Source organism: Falco rusticolus, chromosome 2 (genome assembly GCF_015220075.1).
Source record: "Falco rusticolus isolate bFalRus1 chromosome 2, bFalRus1.pri, whole genome shotgun sequence".
NCBI classification, from domain to species: Eukaryota; Metazoa; Chordata; class Aves; order Falconiformes; family Falconidae; genus Falco; species Falco rusticolus.
The window spans coordinates 29,591,397-29,608,791 of NC_051188.1; the positions used below are offsets into that span (position 1 = coordinate 29,591,397).

At 41.8% G+C, this 17,395-nt stretch overlaps 1 protein-coding gene across 3 annotated transcripts in view; it reads right to left on the minus strand.

The window, feature by feature from the left end:
* Positions 1–10,575: 10,575 nt before the first annotated feature.
* Positions 10,576–17,395, minus strand: part of RNASEH2B (ribonuclease H2 subunit B) — a 43,705-nt gene continuing 36,885 nt past the window's right edge. For all 3 annotated transcript variants that reach the window (XM_037376538.1, XM_037376537.1, XM_037376536.1), the window contains one exon: positions 10,576–15,642. In XM_037376538.1, coding sequence (XP_037232435.1) covers positions 15,535–15,642 — 108 coding nt within the window. In that variant the 3' untranslated portion in view covers positions 10,576–15,534. The remainder of the gene's footprint in view (positions 15,643–17,395) is intronic.

The window sequence follows — 17,395 nt, forward strand, 5'->3', positions numbered from 1 at the left end:
TTACTATTGAGATTATAGTGGGACAACTGAAGATCAGGACTCCTGTAAGCCAGAGCTGCATGAACATGGCTGAGGAAATGTGCCTCGCCTCAAGGAGCTCACGTTAAAAATACAAGGCATCGCAAAACCCCTGACGGGGGGGGGAGAAGCAGAGATCTATATCCTTCCCTCCCCTCCATGAGGCAATAAAAAAAGATGTATCTCACCCCAGATCCCAATGAAGTTTTGGAGCAAGCCAAGAACTGAACCCAGACTACTCAGATGCCAGTCTTGGCTTTCAAGCTCCTCCTCTGGCCACTCCATTCACCTTTACCTGTGTGAGAGGGGAATAGACCCTACAGCTGTTGGTTTGGGTCCAGCTGGTGCAGATGTTGAGAGTCTGCTGCTCCTAGAAATGCAGAGCAGAAGCACTTGTTGGCACCTGGACACATCTGCTGAATGTGAGGAGACCCTACCACATCCCCACAGCCCAGGGAGCCTCGCTGGGAAACTGTGCCTACTGCCACCCACAGCTCTCGGGCTGGGAACCAGTGTTGATGTCATTGGCTTCAGGACATGAGCCCTCCTCTCCCCGTCTTCTGTGGCTCCCTGCTCACTTTTCCTACCTCCTCACTGACCCTGGTCACAGGCTCTGGTTTTAATTCTTTTCCTAGTCCCCCAGGGAAAGCATCACTCATTCATTAAGATACCCCCCTCCTGATCCTTCCTCTTGTCTCATTTATTTCATTCTCAGCCCCTTGCAGAAGATAAACCACATGAAACCTGAAAGTGTTCCTTGAAGACAAACAAGCGCTGCTGTAGCACCAGTAGGTTAGCACCACATGGCTTCTTCAACAAGAGACAAAAATCAACGCCCCACAGATGAGGTGGGAAAAATGAACAAACAAACAAGCCCAAATGATAGAGCTCCCTGTAAGCACAGAAGGGGCATCAGTATCACCATCAGCTGGGCTTCCGTCAAGCAAGGCTGGGATGGAGGGAGACGACCTTTTTTGGCCTTCTGCAAATAACTTGGCAAAATGCACAAAATCTTTCCTAGGAGTATTTGCAGCTGATAGGGTGCTAAAAGAGAAAAACAAGTTAGTGGCACTGTCAGGACAGTGGGCCACAAGAAATCCATCTGCATGGCAGCACTGCCATGCCTGGGGGTAAAGACCACAGGCCATCCCAGGAAACAATGAATCTGAGAAAAAAGCATGGTACGGGCCTAGTGTACTACTGATGGACCACCCACACGTTGTGCAACACCGGTTAAAAAGGAGATTGTGATCCTTGGATTTTGAATTACAAAATCCCAAGTAGGATCCACATTTTGAAAAAAATTGGACTTGAACCAAGAGAACGGGAAAATAAGTGTTATGATGAAAACTCCAACCTACCCAGCTTTCCCAAAAAAAGCTGAAGGGTGGTGACTACTCAGGGTACAGAGGGTGGTTATGTTCTCCACCCCTGTCGTGGTTCAACCCCAGCCAGCAACCAAGCCCCACGCAGCCGCTCGCTCACTCCCCCTCACCCAGAGGGATGGGGAGAAGAATCGGAAAGGAATGTAAAACTCGAGCGTTGAGATAACAACTTAATAGGTAAAGCAAAAGCTACGCATGCAAGCAAAGCAAAACAAGGAATTCATTTGCTGCTTCCCGTGGGCAGGCAGGTGTTCGGCCATCCCCAGGAAAGCCGCGCTCCATCACACGTAACGGTTACTCAGGAAGACAAACGTCATAATACTGAATGTCCCCCCCTTCCTTCTTCTTCCCCCAGTTTATATACTCAGCATGACATCATATGGTATGGAATATCCCTTTGGCCAGTTCACGTCACCTGTCCTGGCTCTGCTCCCTCCCAATTTCTCATGTCCCTCCAGCCCTCTCACTGGCAGGGCCCAAGAAACCAAAAAGTCCTTGGCTTAGTATAAACATCACCCAGCAACAACTAAAACCATCAATGTCCTACCAGCATTGCTCTCACACCAAATCCAAAACACAGCACTGCACCAGCTACTAAGAAGAATATTCTCTATCCCAGCTGAAACCAGGACAACCACACAGTGGCTAGAAGGTAAAGCCCAACGTACTTCTGATAAAAATAAAGTACACACTTTCAATCAAGAGGATACTTAAGCACAAACACCTTGCCAAAGTCTGGATGAGCAAATCAACATTGGGTTTCCTTATTTTCCTAAGAATGGTGGTCTGCTTTATATGGGAGTTCATCTAGGTCCTCGGTATCATAGGAGAATAATTAGCGTTGGAGGGACCTCAGAAGGTCTGAGCAGGGTCAGATAGGAGATCACATCAGGTTGTGCAGGGCTTTATTCAGTCAGTCTTGAACCCTTCGGTAATGGAGACAGCACAACCTGGGCTGTTCTCATGGGGAAAATGTTTCTCTATATTTGCAGTCAGAACCTCTCTTGTTCCCACTTCAGAGTGTTTTTGTTTGTATTGTACTGCTGTGAAGAGCTTGGCTCCATCTTCTCTGTGACCTTCCTATAGGCACTGGGGTCTGCTGGTGGGTTCCTCAAAGGACGTTTCTTCTCCAGGCTGAAAAGGCCCCTCTCCCACCCTCTCCTCACAGGGTAAGTGCTCCAGACCCCAACAAACTCAGTGGCTTCCCCTGAGCTCCATTCAGTTTACCAGTGTCTTTCTTGTACCAGGGCCCCAAAACCAGACGCAGTGTGAGATAACGAATGCTGATCAGAGCGGAATGACCACTTTCCTGGACATACTGGCTCTGCTCCTGTCAGTGAAGAAGGCTGTTGCCCATCATTGCTGCCAAGTCGAGCTGCTGGCTGCTGTGCAGCTCGCTGTCCCCAGGCCCCCATGTTCTTTCTGCAAAGCTGTTCCCCAGCCAGGCAGCCTCTGGCCCGTGTCACTGCAGGGCTCCTTTCTTTCCAGGTGCAGGACTTGGCATTTGTCCTTGTTGAATTTCATAATATTCCTGTCAGCCTGTCCTTCCAGCCTGTCTCAGTCCCTCTGATGGCAGCTCCCACCTCTCAGTGTATTGACTGATCCCACTAACTTGGTTTCATCTGCAGAATTAATGACAACACACTCCTCACCTCATCCAGGTCACTGATAAAGCTGTCCTACATCCAGGACAGATTCCAGGATAGATCTCAGGATAGCCCACTAGTCACATGCACCCAGGTAGGGTCTGAGCAGTAACCATGACTTTTCAAGCCCGACCATCCAACCAGGCTTTTACCCATCTGGTTGCCCACCAATCCAGACCATAATGTCCCAACAACAAAATACTATGGAAAAATTTGTCAAAAGCCTTAATAAAATCAGTGCAAATGACATCCACTGCCTTGCCCCAACCACAAATCCAGCCATTTTATCACAGAAACCCATCAAGTATGTCAGGTGTGATTTACCTTCTTGTAATCTGTGCTGTATTTTTCCTTCGTGTGCCTGGATATGTGCTCCAGAAGCACTTGTTCCATGCTTTTCTCAGGGACTGCAGTAAAGTCAACTGTCCTTTAGCTTCCTAGATTACTCTTTTGGCTTTTCTTTGCAAATGGGTGCAATGTCCACCTTTCTCCAGTCACCAGAGACTTCCTCAAACTGTTTAAAGACTTCATATGCTTCCTCACCCTGGTCTGTGACATATTTCCATATCAGTCTTCTCTTCTAGTCCCATTTCACAAGTTCTCAACCAGGCTGTTGAGGAGCTTCATACATCCAAACTGCTCCTTCATGTAGACTCTTCATCTTCTCTGCCACTTTCCTGAGCTTGTATCAGTCCATCACAACTCTCCACTTGGGCAAACTGTCCTGCTGTGTCTGTTATACCAGTGATGTTGTAGTGTTGTGGCACGTAGAGCTCAAGTTCCTCCTGCTTGTTTCCCAGACTGTATTTGTGTAATTATATTTGAGGCAAGTGTCCCTTTGCCCTGCTCTATCATTTATGAAGTCTTTCTTTTATCCAACACGGAGCAGCTTCTGCTTTTGACCTTGTACACTGCTGCCTCACTTAAATGGGTCATCATCGCCACCTTCCTAGTTCAGCTCTCCTTACCAGGTTGGTCAGCCTATTGGCAAGGTTTCTTTTGCTCCACTTTGTCAGGTGGATCCCATCTTTCCCTAGCAGGCATCAGTCCTCAGAGTGGATCCCACGGTTGTAAATACCCGGTTCCTGTTGACACCAGGTGTACAACAAGGTGCTGACCCGCTGGAACTATCTGTTCTTCCCAAAGCCCTTCCCTTCACTCATGGAGACTAGTTGTTGTTGAGCATAACAGCTTAGGCTCTGCCAGCCTATAGACATACATATGTTAATACGCACCATTCATTTAAACTCAGTGCTTCCAAACCCCAGGACAGAATTTAGTACACAACTCCCATCCTGCCCAATAGGATCTGTGTGGTTACACTTTGGCAGAGTTGAAAATACTCACACACGCATAGAGCGGAACACATGGACACAAGTATGAGGACATCTGAGAACATCACTGTTTGTAGTTATTCTGCAAGTCCTCTGGGACAGATACTTCATCTCTCATGGTCTTCAAAGCCAAGAAAGACTTCTTTGTACACTGCAAAAATAAACAGTCTTCTATAAAGAACTGCTGAAAAAGGCCTTGGAAAACTCTGGACCCAGAATCTCTCTGATCTTTGTAAGTGCTACTGGCAAACTCATTTCTGTGGTGGTTTTCTCTTAAAAAGGCCCAGTAACATTTTCTTCTTGACATGGAGTAGCATGTCCATTCTAATGAGCTACTGCTTTTCAGTAGTTGCCTGCTGCCTAGTGGTTTTCACATACCACTGGCTCAAGTAAAGAAGAACATTTACTGCACAACTCCCAGACAAAATAAGACAATGGAAAAGTGCTGAACCACGGTCCTCTTTGCTCCCCTGTGCTGTCCAGTCTGTTTCCCTCCTTTCTGCCCTTCCCATCATGAGCCTTTTTTCCCCCATAGCTTCCTGCAAAAAAAGTACTCTGATCCCTGCAGGAGATCATCTGGCCCATGCTGCTGATCACTAAATAGTAGCCCTGGAAAGTAAATACCAGTTTCTTCGAGCCCAGCATATGCACACAGGGACAACTGGCCTTGGACACAAAAAAACACAGCAGACAAACCTCCCTGAAGATCTCCTCTCAGCCAAAGCCACACTCTCTAACCAACTGGCTGGGAAAAAAAGGACATGATGCACTCACTGCGGTTCTGTGACAGCACATCCATCACAGATTTCACGGAGTTACAGAACGGCCCAGGTTGGAAGGGACCTTGAAAGATCATCTGGTTCAACATTTTGAGGGAAAGCCTAGCACCCTGCACATCGCATCTTGAAAACCTGTAGTGATGGGGACTCCATCATGTCCCTGGAGAGGTTGTCCCAGTGAATGATTGTTCTTACTGTATAAAAAATTCTTTCTTACATTGAGATAAAACCTCTTCCAGTGAAATTTATATGTGTTGCCCCTTGTCTTCTCCATGTGGCTCCTCATGAAGACAGAGCCTCATTTCTCTTTGTAGCTGCCCTTTAACTACTGGAACACTGTGATGAGGTCCCCTCTGAGCCTTCTCTTCTCCAGGGACAGGAGGCCCAACTCCTTCAGTCTTTCCTCATAGGGCAGGCTCTCCAGCGCTTTGATCATCTTTGTGGCCCTCCTTTTGGACCATCTCCACTCTGTCCACATCTTTCTTGAATTGTGGGGACCAGAACTGGACGTGGTTCTCCAGGTGCATCCTGAGAAACACTGAGCAGAGATGATCACGTCTGTCTCTCTGCCGTATTTCCCCACTACATTCAAACTTATTTCCTCCTTTCAGTCTCACTTCAGTTCTGCCAGTGCTCCACCTGCTTAGAGCTGGTGCAGAGTACATGCTTACACCTGTGCTGGGTGCGGAGCATGTGCAAAGGTTAAAATCCTGTCCTGCCTGTGAGGAGTGTGCATGGGGAATCTCTCCTTGTCTTCACAGATCTTGCAAGTTGTCCAAATAACTTGTCATTCAACAAGATACCCTGGGAGAAACTATCCTGCTAAAACCCCATGATTTCTGCTCCCGCCCCCCCCCCCCGCCTTATGGTATAACCAGACTCCAGGAAAGCCACAAGTTACAGTTCATGCTTACTAAGGGCAAAATCAGACCAAAGCAGTACAAAAATGGAAGGGTCTTTTGTTTGTTGGAACAAATGGCAGCATTAAATCCTCTACAAAGCTTCTAGCTTGCAGAGCCTAGCCTAAACCAACAACTCATGACCTGGACGTAGAGAAAAACTCTCCATCAAGATCTGAGAGCCTGCGTTGGGGCCCAGTTACTTTGCAGTAGGTTGTCTGCCTCTCACAGTAGTACAGACCAAGTGGTAATCTCGCATTGCTTTTCCTGAAATCGAAGCAAATCAATGTCTCTGTGTAGCTCTGGTCTCCGAAGAGGTATTCCTGCTTGTGGTAGGCATATGGGAATTCAAAGAAGTTCAGGTTGAGTTCACTGGATTCAGTTTTAAATGTATTTTTATTTAAACTGTAATCCTGTGAGCTAGTAACTGTCACAAATTACTGTGATGAGGCAGGGAGATATAATTCACAGCTTACAGACTGAAGGCTGAGGGACAGAGCTGAAGTACACTTGGATATACTCTTTCCGTTGAGCCTTAACAGCTTAAACAGTTATGGCCCTCAGGTTGTTGGTTGCTGTTTTAATTCACGCTGAAAGGCTGCATGTGCCTCACACAACAAGTCACAGCATCGCAGCTAAAGGGGCAGGGGGCAGCTAACAGCTGAGAAACAATAACTGGAAATTAAGGGGCTAAACCCCCTTAAAATCAGTCGCAGGAGTACATCTGGAAAGAGGGGGAGAGGCCCAGATCAGCTTACTTACCTCCACTGCTTGCAGATAGAGCAGATAGTCCAGTCCAGTTCCTCAGTGCTTCCCTTGTGGCTGGTGGGAATGTTTCAGGCACCAGAGGGTGGACTGCAAAATTATTAAAAACAAGTTTTGCCTTCTCAAACACGGAACAGTAATTTGGCAGGGGGAGTAATAGGGCAAAATTTCAATGATTCAGTGGGCTGTAGGGGAAAACAGTATGGCAACTCTGCAGAATGTAATCTGTAGGGTGGAGAGGGGAGGTTTCCCCTTCCAACAGAACAGGTTAAAATTTAAGTTTATTATGTATTTATTAAATGAAGAGAGAGAAGAGAGAGAGAGAGGAACAATACTTACTGGAAAGCTGAGGAGATCTTGAGAGCCTGACTTACCCAGTCTAGCCTGGAGGCTAAGTCCAACTCCTCTGATACAGGACTGCCTCCGGTTCTGGAAGGCACTGGCGTCACGCTGAAGACAGCCATTGACGAACCATGTGTGCAGGCACACACCATGCCCAGGCTCGTCTCACCCTGCAGAGAAACAGCCACAGTTCCAGTGGACCCTTCTTCCTGGAATACAAAAGCCGCCTTTTCAGGATCCTAGCTATGAATAACAGAGAAGCTGTGTAGAGGTGTGCAGAGACCTAACCTTCAGGTGGTTAAAAGGAGTAGGAGTGACTCCTTAACGGCTTCCTTCAAGGAAGCTGCAGTTATCCCTAACTAGCAACCTCTGTAGCCATTCATCTCAGTTTCTCTGACACAGACTACAAGATCAGAAAGTGTATCAGCTGGTTTTTAAATTTCACTCCTACTAAATCAGGTTTGAACTGTTTATGAAGAAACTGTAGCAATGCCAGCTGCACAGGGAATTCAAGAGGAAGCGGCTGGTTGCTCCATTCACGACCAGGACCGGCTTCACTTATTTTGCAGGGTTGCAAATAGCTTTGATTTTGGCTGTCTTCATGAATGTGGGTGCCCGTTCTGCAACAGTTTGCTTGGTTGGCCTGAAGTCAAGGGGAGGTGGGGCTGTACCGAGTTAGCATCTTTTGAAAAATAATCAGGCCCTCAGAGTGAAAAGACAAAGGGCAAACACAACAATAAAAATAATCCCAAATTAGAAGCCAGATTTTAAAGCACAGCTTTTAATTTTTTCTGTTAGCTTCCCTTTTTTAAAATTGATGAGCCTTACCGGGGCATTGTTTTATCTGATAACATTGCTTGCTTTGCAACTATCTCAGGGTACCAAATTAATTTTAAAAGGGAGCTTTGGACAAATTAGCACAATTTGCAGTGTGACAGACCTCAGATGTTAACAGTTGTGCACACAGAGGGTACATGAGAGCTAAGCTTAAGACACTTGAGCTGTGGCAGTTCTTTAAAGATGTAAAACAATGTGTCATTTTCTTCAGTCTTTGCATTACTTTGCGAATTGACTTTATTGAACTAAGCAGTATAAATGCTGTTTCATATTTAAATAGAAGCTGCCTTAGCGCTTTGTCCTTAGCACTATTAATTCTGCTTTTACAGAGAAATGCTGATGAGTGATGGGCTTATAAAATGGTACAAATTTTCCTGCTTTTCTTGCTTGGTTCTCATTAATACCAATAAACTTGACTGCCAAATTACAAAAAAAAAAAACCCAACCCCTTTGTTCTGCTTCTTGTTCTCTGGATTTTACAAACAAAATGGCAATAACTCTCCTAACTGCCTTGAAGCCTTATGTCACCATGTCCTGGTTTTGGCTGGGATAGTTAATTTTTTTAGTAGCTGGTACATTTTGGGTTTTGTATGAGAATAACATTGATAACACACTTATGTTTTAGTCATTGCTATGTAGTGCTTACCTTAAATCAAGGACTTCTGAAGCTTTCCATGCTATGAAAACACGAGCATGTGCATAGGAGCAGGGAGGGAGCAGAGCCAGGACAGCTGACCTAAACTAGCCAAAGGGATATTCCATATCATAGAATGTCATGCCCCGTATACAAACTGGGGGGGGGGGGGGGGGGGGTTGGTTGGGAGCTGCCGATTGCTGCCTGGGGACTGGCTGGGCATCGGTCAGCAGGTGGTGAGCAACTGTGTTGCGCATCACCTGTTTTTTTCCCCTTGGGTTTTATTCCTCTTTCCCTCTCCTCTTCATTACAATTATTATTATTGTGGTGGTTTTTGTTGTTGTGTTTTGTTTTTTTTTTACTTTATTTAATTTATTAAACTGTTCTTATGTCAACCCACAGGTTTTACCTTTATCCAACTCTCCTCCCCATCCTACAGGGGGGTGAAAGCAGGGAGTAAGCAAGCAGCCACATGGTACTTAGCTGCTGTCTGGGGTTAAACCACGACATGGCACTTAGCACAGCACTGTGGTGATACCAGGATGATGTTTGGTACAGGACCAGCTTTCCCCATGTGTTTGACCGACTGTCACTACAAAAAACATGGAAAAGAATTGTCTATCAGTTCTGTGTAAGTCTGTGATGGAGCACCTATATACTACATATGTGATGGAGAAGATTATGAAATATGTAAAAAATGACATTAATATCACATCATTCTCCTCACTTTCATTCTCCTCATCCCACTGCTGCTCAGAGATTCACTGCCATATTCATGAAACTCAAAATCCTGAGTACTCAGGTCAACAACTATACGTACACAGAAATGAGTTTTCACTAGAACATCTGTAGAGTAAGGCCTTCCAGTATTAGTCTAATTGCTTCACTGAATCTGTCTTATTGAACTTCTGGATTTCTATCGATTCCTATCGATTCCTATCAGGATTCATTACTTCCTTCAACTCAGTCTAAGAACTACTGACTACCCTGTGGAGACTAACAGTATTAGTCTGACTGCACTGCATTTTTCTTTGCATTTCTCTGTGAAATTAATGAAGTAACAATCATAGAATTATTCCAAATATATTTATTTATTTCTTGTAAATGATTAAAAATAAAATCTTTCCAAAAAATTTTTACTGAAATATATAATCTTATTCATACATCAAGGAGTTTTTTTAACATAAGCTAGAAAAATAGAAATTTCATTTTGGACATATATAATATTCTTGCAGTACTGCTTAGAAAACTATGTTAAATATTTTTTCCTTGAAAAGGGGCAGTGCACATTATTTAACCAGGAAAGTATAAAAGTAACAAAAAGAATTCAGTGCGTATTTCTAAAATACGCATTCAGATTACATTTCCTTTCATACATGATTTCTAAATAGTTAACAGTTCAGGTTTTTCATATTCTGAAACAGAGTGGACCAGAATCAGCTGAAAATAAAGTTGAATAAGCTATTGCCCTTTGTCTTGGAACTTAGTTTTCAGCAATGTCGTAATAAACTCTTCTTGGAGCTGTTCTATGACTTCAAGTTAGGCAGAATTTGCCAGAGCGGAAGCAAAATATTTTTTACTTCTTATCTAGAATTCTTCAAATAAATTCAGGCTTTATAGAACATTTTGGCCATTTGCTGTAGGCGTCTAAGAACTGGGGTTATAGTTAAAATTTACAGAAGTACACATTCACTGTGTTCAAAATCCTGTCAAGTATTACTTTTGAAAAGTTCTGTAGCACAGAGTTAGATATTAATGGTAGTTTGATAAACAGGTATTTAAATTAAAAACATCAGACAACATCTGACAGATAACTTTAAGGATCTCATTAGCATTCACCTTGTGCATATTTTATGTAGATTCTGGTTGACATTTTGGTCGAAGCTCACTCCATGGAAAGTGTCTTTACAAGAGAAAAAATTAGGTTTTGTTTTTTTTTACCTGGAGGATTACATAGCTTTTGCTTTAGTTTTGAACAAAAAATGTACATGTTATTTTCTATATGTTTCTGAGGCTTCAATCCCTTAGAATAAAAGAAGTAAAATAAAAATTCAGCTTCTCTATCTGCCCTTCTAAACACAGATCCTACCTCAAGCTTTAGCACTTCAAGAGTCAGACTGTCCACACAACCAGAGCTCAGGGACCTCTCCTGAACAATAAGTCAGGGCTGCACAAAACCATGTAAATCAGACTCAGCGAAATTATTTAAAAAAAGGTACATGTCCTAAAAAATAGAATTAACTTTTTTTATTTTGGATGATTCTGTATCTGAGCATTGGACTTCTAGTCCACAAAGGCCATCTTGCTGAATTTGGCTAGGTTTTGAAAAAGAGAAAACTGCATACAACATATTTTGCTATGCAGCTTCTAAAACTTGTAATTATGGCCACTAAAATCACCTGCTTTGTTGAAAAACGAGTACAAAAAAAGGAAATTTGTTCAAAAGCAAGTAATTATTTGAGACTTCCTAAAGGATGCTGTTGGGCTGGCCTTGCAAAATACTTAGGCAGGTGCTTAATTTTAAGCATGAAAGTCATTGTGCCAAGACAGATTTTATGGTGAACACTAATGTACAAATACTAGACTGGCTCTTCCACTTCAAGATAAGCATGGATCTAAGTGCTTTGCTGGATATGGATCAGGATGCTCAGCACCTAACAGGACTTTAGGCGTTGATCCAGCAAAGCACTTATCCACACGAACAACACTGCTGACTTTAAGATCACTGCTCATGTGCTTAACATTAGGCATGCTCGTAAGTGCTTTCCTGGAAGGGCCCGATAGACCAATAGTGTATAAGCTATAAAATCTGAAGCAGTGTATGTTTTACACACTGCATATTTAACAATGTTAATCTGCTGAGATTTGCTTTTTCTTGGAACAGGGCATGTCTAACTTCAAGCATTTATTTTCAGAAAGTGTGTAAAACAAGCCTTTAAAAGCTGCTTTGAGATTATGGCAAGTTAAAATAATGTTAGCGAGTCTCCTTATGCTCCTTTCATTTCTTCTTTGCATGTCTTTGCACAGGCATCTAAAAAGGAAAGAGAAAACCCTAGTCATAAACATTTATTTATTCAAATATGCATCAATGCATTTAGTTTCCCTCTAAAAAACAATAAAGTCAAATGCAACTAAACACCTGAAAACAAGCATCACCGAACTCTTCCAGATTTCAGACCTGAATAAAATTCTGCCAACTATGCCACCTTTTCCACTGAAAATATTGAAATCACCAATTGTCGCTTCTACAAATAGAACTAGTTTATTACTTAAGACTGAAAATGACGTGCAATTTCAACCCCTGCATATCCCTAAGTCACTGCTGGTATTTCCATATGAAGTTTTCCAGGCCCACTGATGTCAATCCATTTGCAGTGTGACGTCTAAAAAAAGTGGAAACACAACAGCTGCTTAATCCCAAAACAACAACTATAAAAGCATCACAACTCATCAGATACTTACACGAACAGGTAGAAATGGCATGTTAATCCAGAAAAAGAAATAAAGTAAGACTGCATTTCTGTAATGGTGTTGGCATATTGTTTCATACTAAGCTAACCAAGGAAGAAATAGCAAAGCAGTGCTTCATAATGACCTACTGCTACTGCTGGCCAGGCAGAGTAACTATATTTAAATCCTCGTTGTGGTAGGAAATATTGTTTTATGTATTTGGCTCTATATGCTCTTCATAACTTCTTACAGCTACACACTGAGGAAGTTTCAAAGTTACTAAATGTATTTCATTCTTTCCTAAAGGGAAAAGAGTTTTTTGTTTTCACGTGAAAGCACTAATGGCTTTTGGAAATGGCTTACTTTTTTTTGTCGTGCACAAATTCTTGCTCAACCAAAAGCACAGTCACTAATAAAATTACTATTGTTGTAACTTAATGGCATAGCTGACAGCTGAAGTCGAGATGTGACACACTAAAGCACAACACATCTATGCACAGAGGAAAAACTCTAAACTTATGTCCTTGAGTGCAGCGGCAGATGTGAAAATCATGTGGAGAGAAAGGAAAAATAAAAATTGCCACCTCGGAACAGAAGTCAGCACAAAGGCCTCCCACCTCTATCAGAATTGTCCTCCTCCTGTCCTAAATTCTGACCAGAGAAACCAGACTTTTTCTCAGAAGTAAGGTTCTTGAACTGTTCAGTCAATGAAAACACATTTTGAAAATTTGCTTCACAAAACGTTGGAACTATTAAAACCAAACCCCTAAAACTAGCAGATTTAAATATCCAGAAGAGCTTCTACCATACATCTGTCCTACTCACAGTTCCTGTTCCTAACATAACTCCCCCATTCTTGGTTTTCCACTTAAGCATCCATCTCATGCTTGTCTGTTTTCTCAAAATCTTCTAGTGCTTGGAATTAGCTTTCCATTAATAGATACACAATTCCATTCCTCTCATTTACCAAAACACTCCCTAAGATGTTGGTTACAGCACAAAACATCTCCATTAACACAATGGCATGTGTCTGTTCTTTTTTTTTTTTTTTTTTTTCATAACATTATCCTGCACTTTTGAGTGGTGGTTTTCCAAAGCTGTCATCCCTTCTCCTACTGATAAGAACTTGGGGTGCTTCTTCAACTGTAAAATAAACTGCATTTTTTTGAAATGTTTTTCAAAATCTAAACCTTCCAAGTTCATCACCACAACTGCTCATTCTGGGCTCACTAAACACTAGTTATTTCAATTACAGTGAAGACCCAACGGATAAACCAATACATGCTGCAACAGGGCTGGTCTTCACTTACAGCCCACACAAGTAAGGTAGGAAAAAGGCAAGATGGCAATTCTAAAGGTTGTGCACATAGAAATTGTCACGTACAATGTGCCTTTTTTTAACTTTTAAACTTGCCTCATGGTTAATGTCAGAAAAGAAAACTTCACCAATAGGGCTGATGAAATTCTGCTAAAGAGAGCAGAACAAGGCAGTGTGGTATAAGATGAATTGCTCTACAGCTCCATGTAGAAATCCCTGGGTTTTGTGTGTCCACTATTGCTCCCCGCCCTCTTATATCATTTCAGAAAGTTGACACTCATGACTCAAATTTTATTAAAGCACCAAATGACTTGGGAGAATTATTCTAACTGAAAAATCAATAAAGTCTCTGCATCTGAATCACACACTTCCCAACCTACAGTCAAACACTAATATTACCAGCGCATTTTCAGAGATAAGGAAGACTTACAGTAGTGATTCCTCAGAACACCTGAAAAGTATTTTTTTCTAAGGAACTTAATTCTGGGTCTAGATAATCCCTTTCAGACAAACATATTTAAGACTGGGAACATCTACTGTATGGTATTGGGAAGCCATTTGCATTTGTTAAATAAATCTCTCTGTAATCAGAGATAGCAATTCCACAGATTTTCAAATATTTCCCTCTATCTGGAATTCCAACCATACTGACTTCCCCCTTTACAATGTCTGAAAGTTTGAGAAAAACACTGGTTTAAAAGGCATACAAACCATAATTGCAAAACTGCACACAACACACAGCAAGGCTTCTCATTCTTTTCTGTTTGGAAAAGAATGCCACAGAGCTTTTTAACCTAGCAGACACCACTGTAATCCAGGGGTTGTAAATAGCAGCAAGCACAGTTACTAAAAATGAAGAAAATCCTAGTTTCTCTGAAACTCCTTACTATCAAGGGACACAGGCAGATTCTCTACTGAGCTGAAGTAGCAAAGAATGACAATTTTAAGAGTGCCTCTGTAAAACACACACTGCAGTTGATCCACAGTAACGACTCAGTGCAACAACTGACAGATGAAACTATGAGTGCTGCACAGAACTGGCTAGACCTATACAATCCAGTGACCTCATCTCTTTTTCAATTCGTGAATCAAGGACATTGCAATGTAGCAGACAGCTATCCCTCTGAATATATAGGAATACTCTCTAACGAGGTAAGAACACACGCAAGAGCAAGTAGTGTGTTTTTAGTAACAGTCCTACTTTACACAAAACTCGATAAAACTAAACCTTAACTAAGGCACTCATACTTAAGCTTTTGAATCCAGCTCCAAACAGACTTCATTAAAACCCCCAGTTTTGCCTTTAAATAAATCTTTCCCTAATTATTTCTGTAAGGACCTATTGACCTTGGAACTGAACATAAAAATATCCCAACATTGCTATGTGTTAAGAGATTTATCAGGTAAGCCCAAAGTGACACTGTAATTCTTCAGGGATTAAGAATTATACACAGAAAAATACCAAAACTCCCTTAAAGAAATGTCCTGAAGCCTATCCCAACTCTTGAAGCATACAGCAAATACAACAAGCACAAATTTCTAACAGAAAGCACTTTATTGAATTACATGCACATTGGCATTTATTGCAACTTGTTCCTAGCATATTCAAAACAAGTCAAATCCCAATATAGAAACATATCAGCATTTAGATTTGGGTCAACATAAAAATCTACTGATGCCATTCTACTCTGGTGTTATACTGTGTAAAAATCTCCAGAAAGTCTCAAAAAATAATGCTCTGTACAAATGAAAAAAATCTCCTCTTAAGATCTCAAAGGAGGGCACATTTCCAGCCCAGAATGGAGTGCAATGCAGAAAACTGTGGTGGCCTTGACTGAGCTTGCTCTAGAACAAGCAGCAGTACAGCACAGCACCATGCTAAACCTCGCTTCTCAGCTAACAGAACCATGCTAACGCAGCTAAGCTGTCTTCCCCACCCAGGCTGGAATATACACATGGTACTGCCTCGCCCCACTGCAGCCTAACAGCTCTGTGCCACACTCGCTCACAGATCTCTTCATCACACTACATCATGTACACAGCACGCTCGGCATATAGTATACTAACAAAAAAATCCAGGAGACATCTTTAGCTTAACATAAACCCAACTATTTCAAGAACAAGTCTTTATTTTGATGCTTTGGGTTTGGAGCTGAAGAAAGCAGAAATAGATTTCATTCCACTCTTATCAACTTTGGCCAGAGCCTTCTGTGCTGCAGACATCTTGCTGTTTGCCTGTTAGTGAAATGATAAACAGAAAAAGTTAAGCAGCATCTGCATAAGAGGGGAGTATAAGCTACAAACTCCTAAATACAGAAGTCAAGCAAGAAGCTGAATTGCTTTTTTTGTGTACAGCAGTAAAGATAATGTTATGCAGCCTTTAAATTGTAGGAGAAAAACCTTACAAAACAAATTTGAGATTATTCAAACAGAAAAATACTTGTCATGAATTACTTAACCTCAGACAAAGACAGAGAATCAATTACAAGGACAACGAGGTGAAACAACTTTCCTTTTTGCAGCATGAGGTATCCCAACTCAAACATTTACTTTGGGATAATCCCTAAGTGTACATTAAGAGGAATAATGCATGCAATATAACAGATGCATACTGTACCCTCTGACTCAATCTCATGATTATGCTGTCAGCAGGCTGAATTACAGCCTTGCATTACAGATGATGAATAATTCACACTGATTTATTATCAAGGATTCTACACACAGTGAAATGAAAGAAAGAGAGATGGAAGAACTAAGAATGAAGAAGGTAACTAACATTTGCAAAGCACTTTGAGGCCACTGGGACAACTTCCCAGACTTTTACACCTAAAACACATTTTATGAGCCACATTTTATACAGCTGACCTCTTTTCTTTCTTACATTTTAAAATGTTATGTTTTAAACCTCTAGCTGTTTTCCCTATTAAGAAAACTTTGCATTGACCTTTCCTTTATGATACTCCTCAGTCTGCAGGACTTCACAATTGCAATACTTGGGATCAGCTAGAAGGTTATGGATAGGACGGAGATACGCAACAACAGTATAATCGTCTGTGTTACTACACAAACAAAAACACTGCCAAAGTATTTAAAAAAGAGTAGTATACTGCACAGAGTCCAAGAGCTATCTTTTCTTTCCCAGATTCTCTCATCAACGTGCTTCATTATTTCAGAAGTAAATCATATTTAATGTTAAAATGAATTATCTCTCCTCAGTTTTTTTCTATCTTTATGCTCAGTTCAAAAGCTATAGTTACATAATGGGGGAAGCAGGGGGGAAACATGCATATTTTAAACTATTTAGCACCTTCACTTAGGGGGCAATCCTCTTCTTACTTCAAAAACAGCACGTGCCCTGAGTACAAAAATTCTGGGGTTTTGTGGGGAGGAAGGAATGCATCTGTCACCAGCTGCTTCTCTTTGCAAAGGGATAAAGAGTAGTCAGCATTAGCCTGAAGGTCACAAAACCAGCACAGAGGGCCTTTTTGGCTCCCGATGGATTGGAGAAGGATTCATTTTGTTTCAATGTTCAGAGAAATAAGCCAGTGCAAGCCTCACAACCTTGGCACACAAAGACAGAATCTATTTCTTTTCACATCTCTGTTGCTCTCCTAGGAATAGTACAGTGGCAGGCATCACTGGACTCAGATTTGAATTGGCCTCCAAACTTGCGTTGGAGCTGGCAATCAGCAAGCTCTGTGTTGATTTAACTTCATTAAGTTGACATAAGTAAGTGCACAAGCAGTATTTCTAGGTAAAAATAAAACCTGTTTTAGCATCCCTTGGAATTCAAGTGAATGCTGCCATCTTTGTGTCTTTTTCAAATAACTGAAATGTAACAGTTGCTATTATTAAGCCATAGGATTTCTCATCTAAAGATCTCAAAGAACTTTGCAAACATTAGCTGAGCACCTTAACAAATGTCAAAGTCTGTGAGGTTCACTGGAATGTTCACTGATAAAACAGCTGACCAGTAACAGTATAGAAG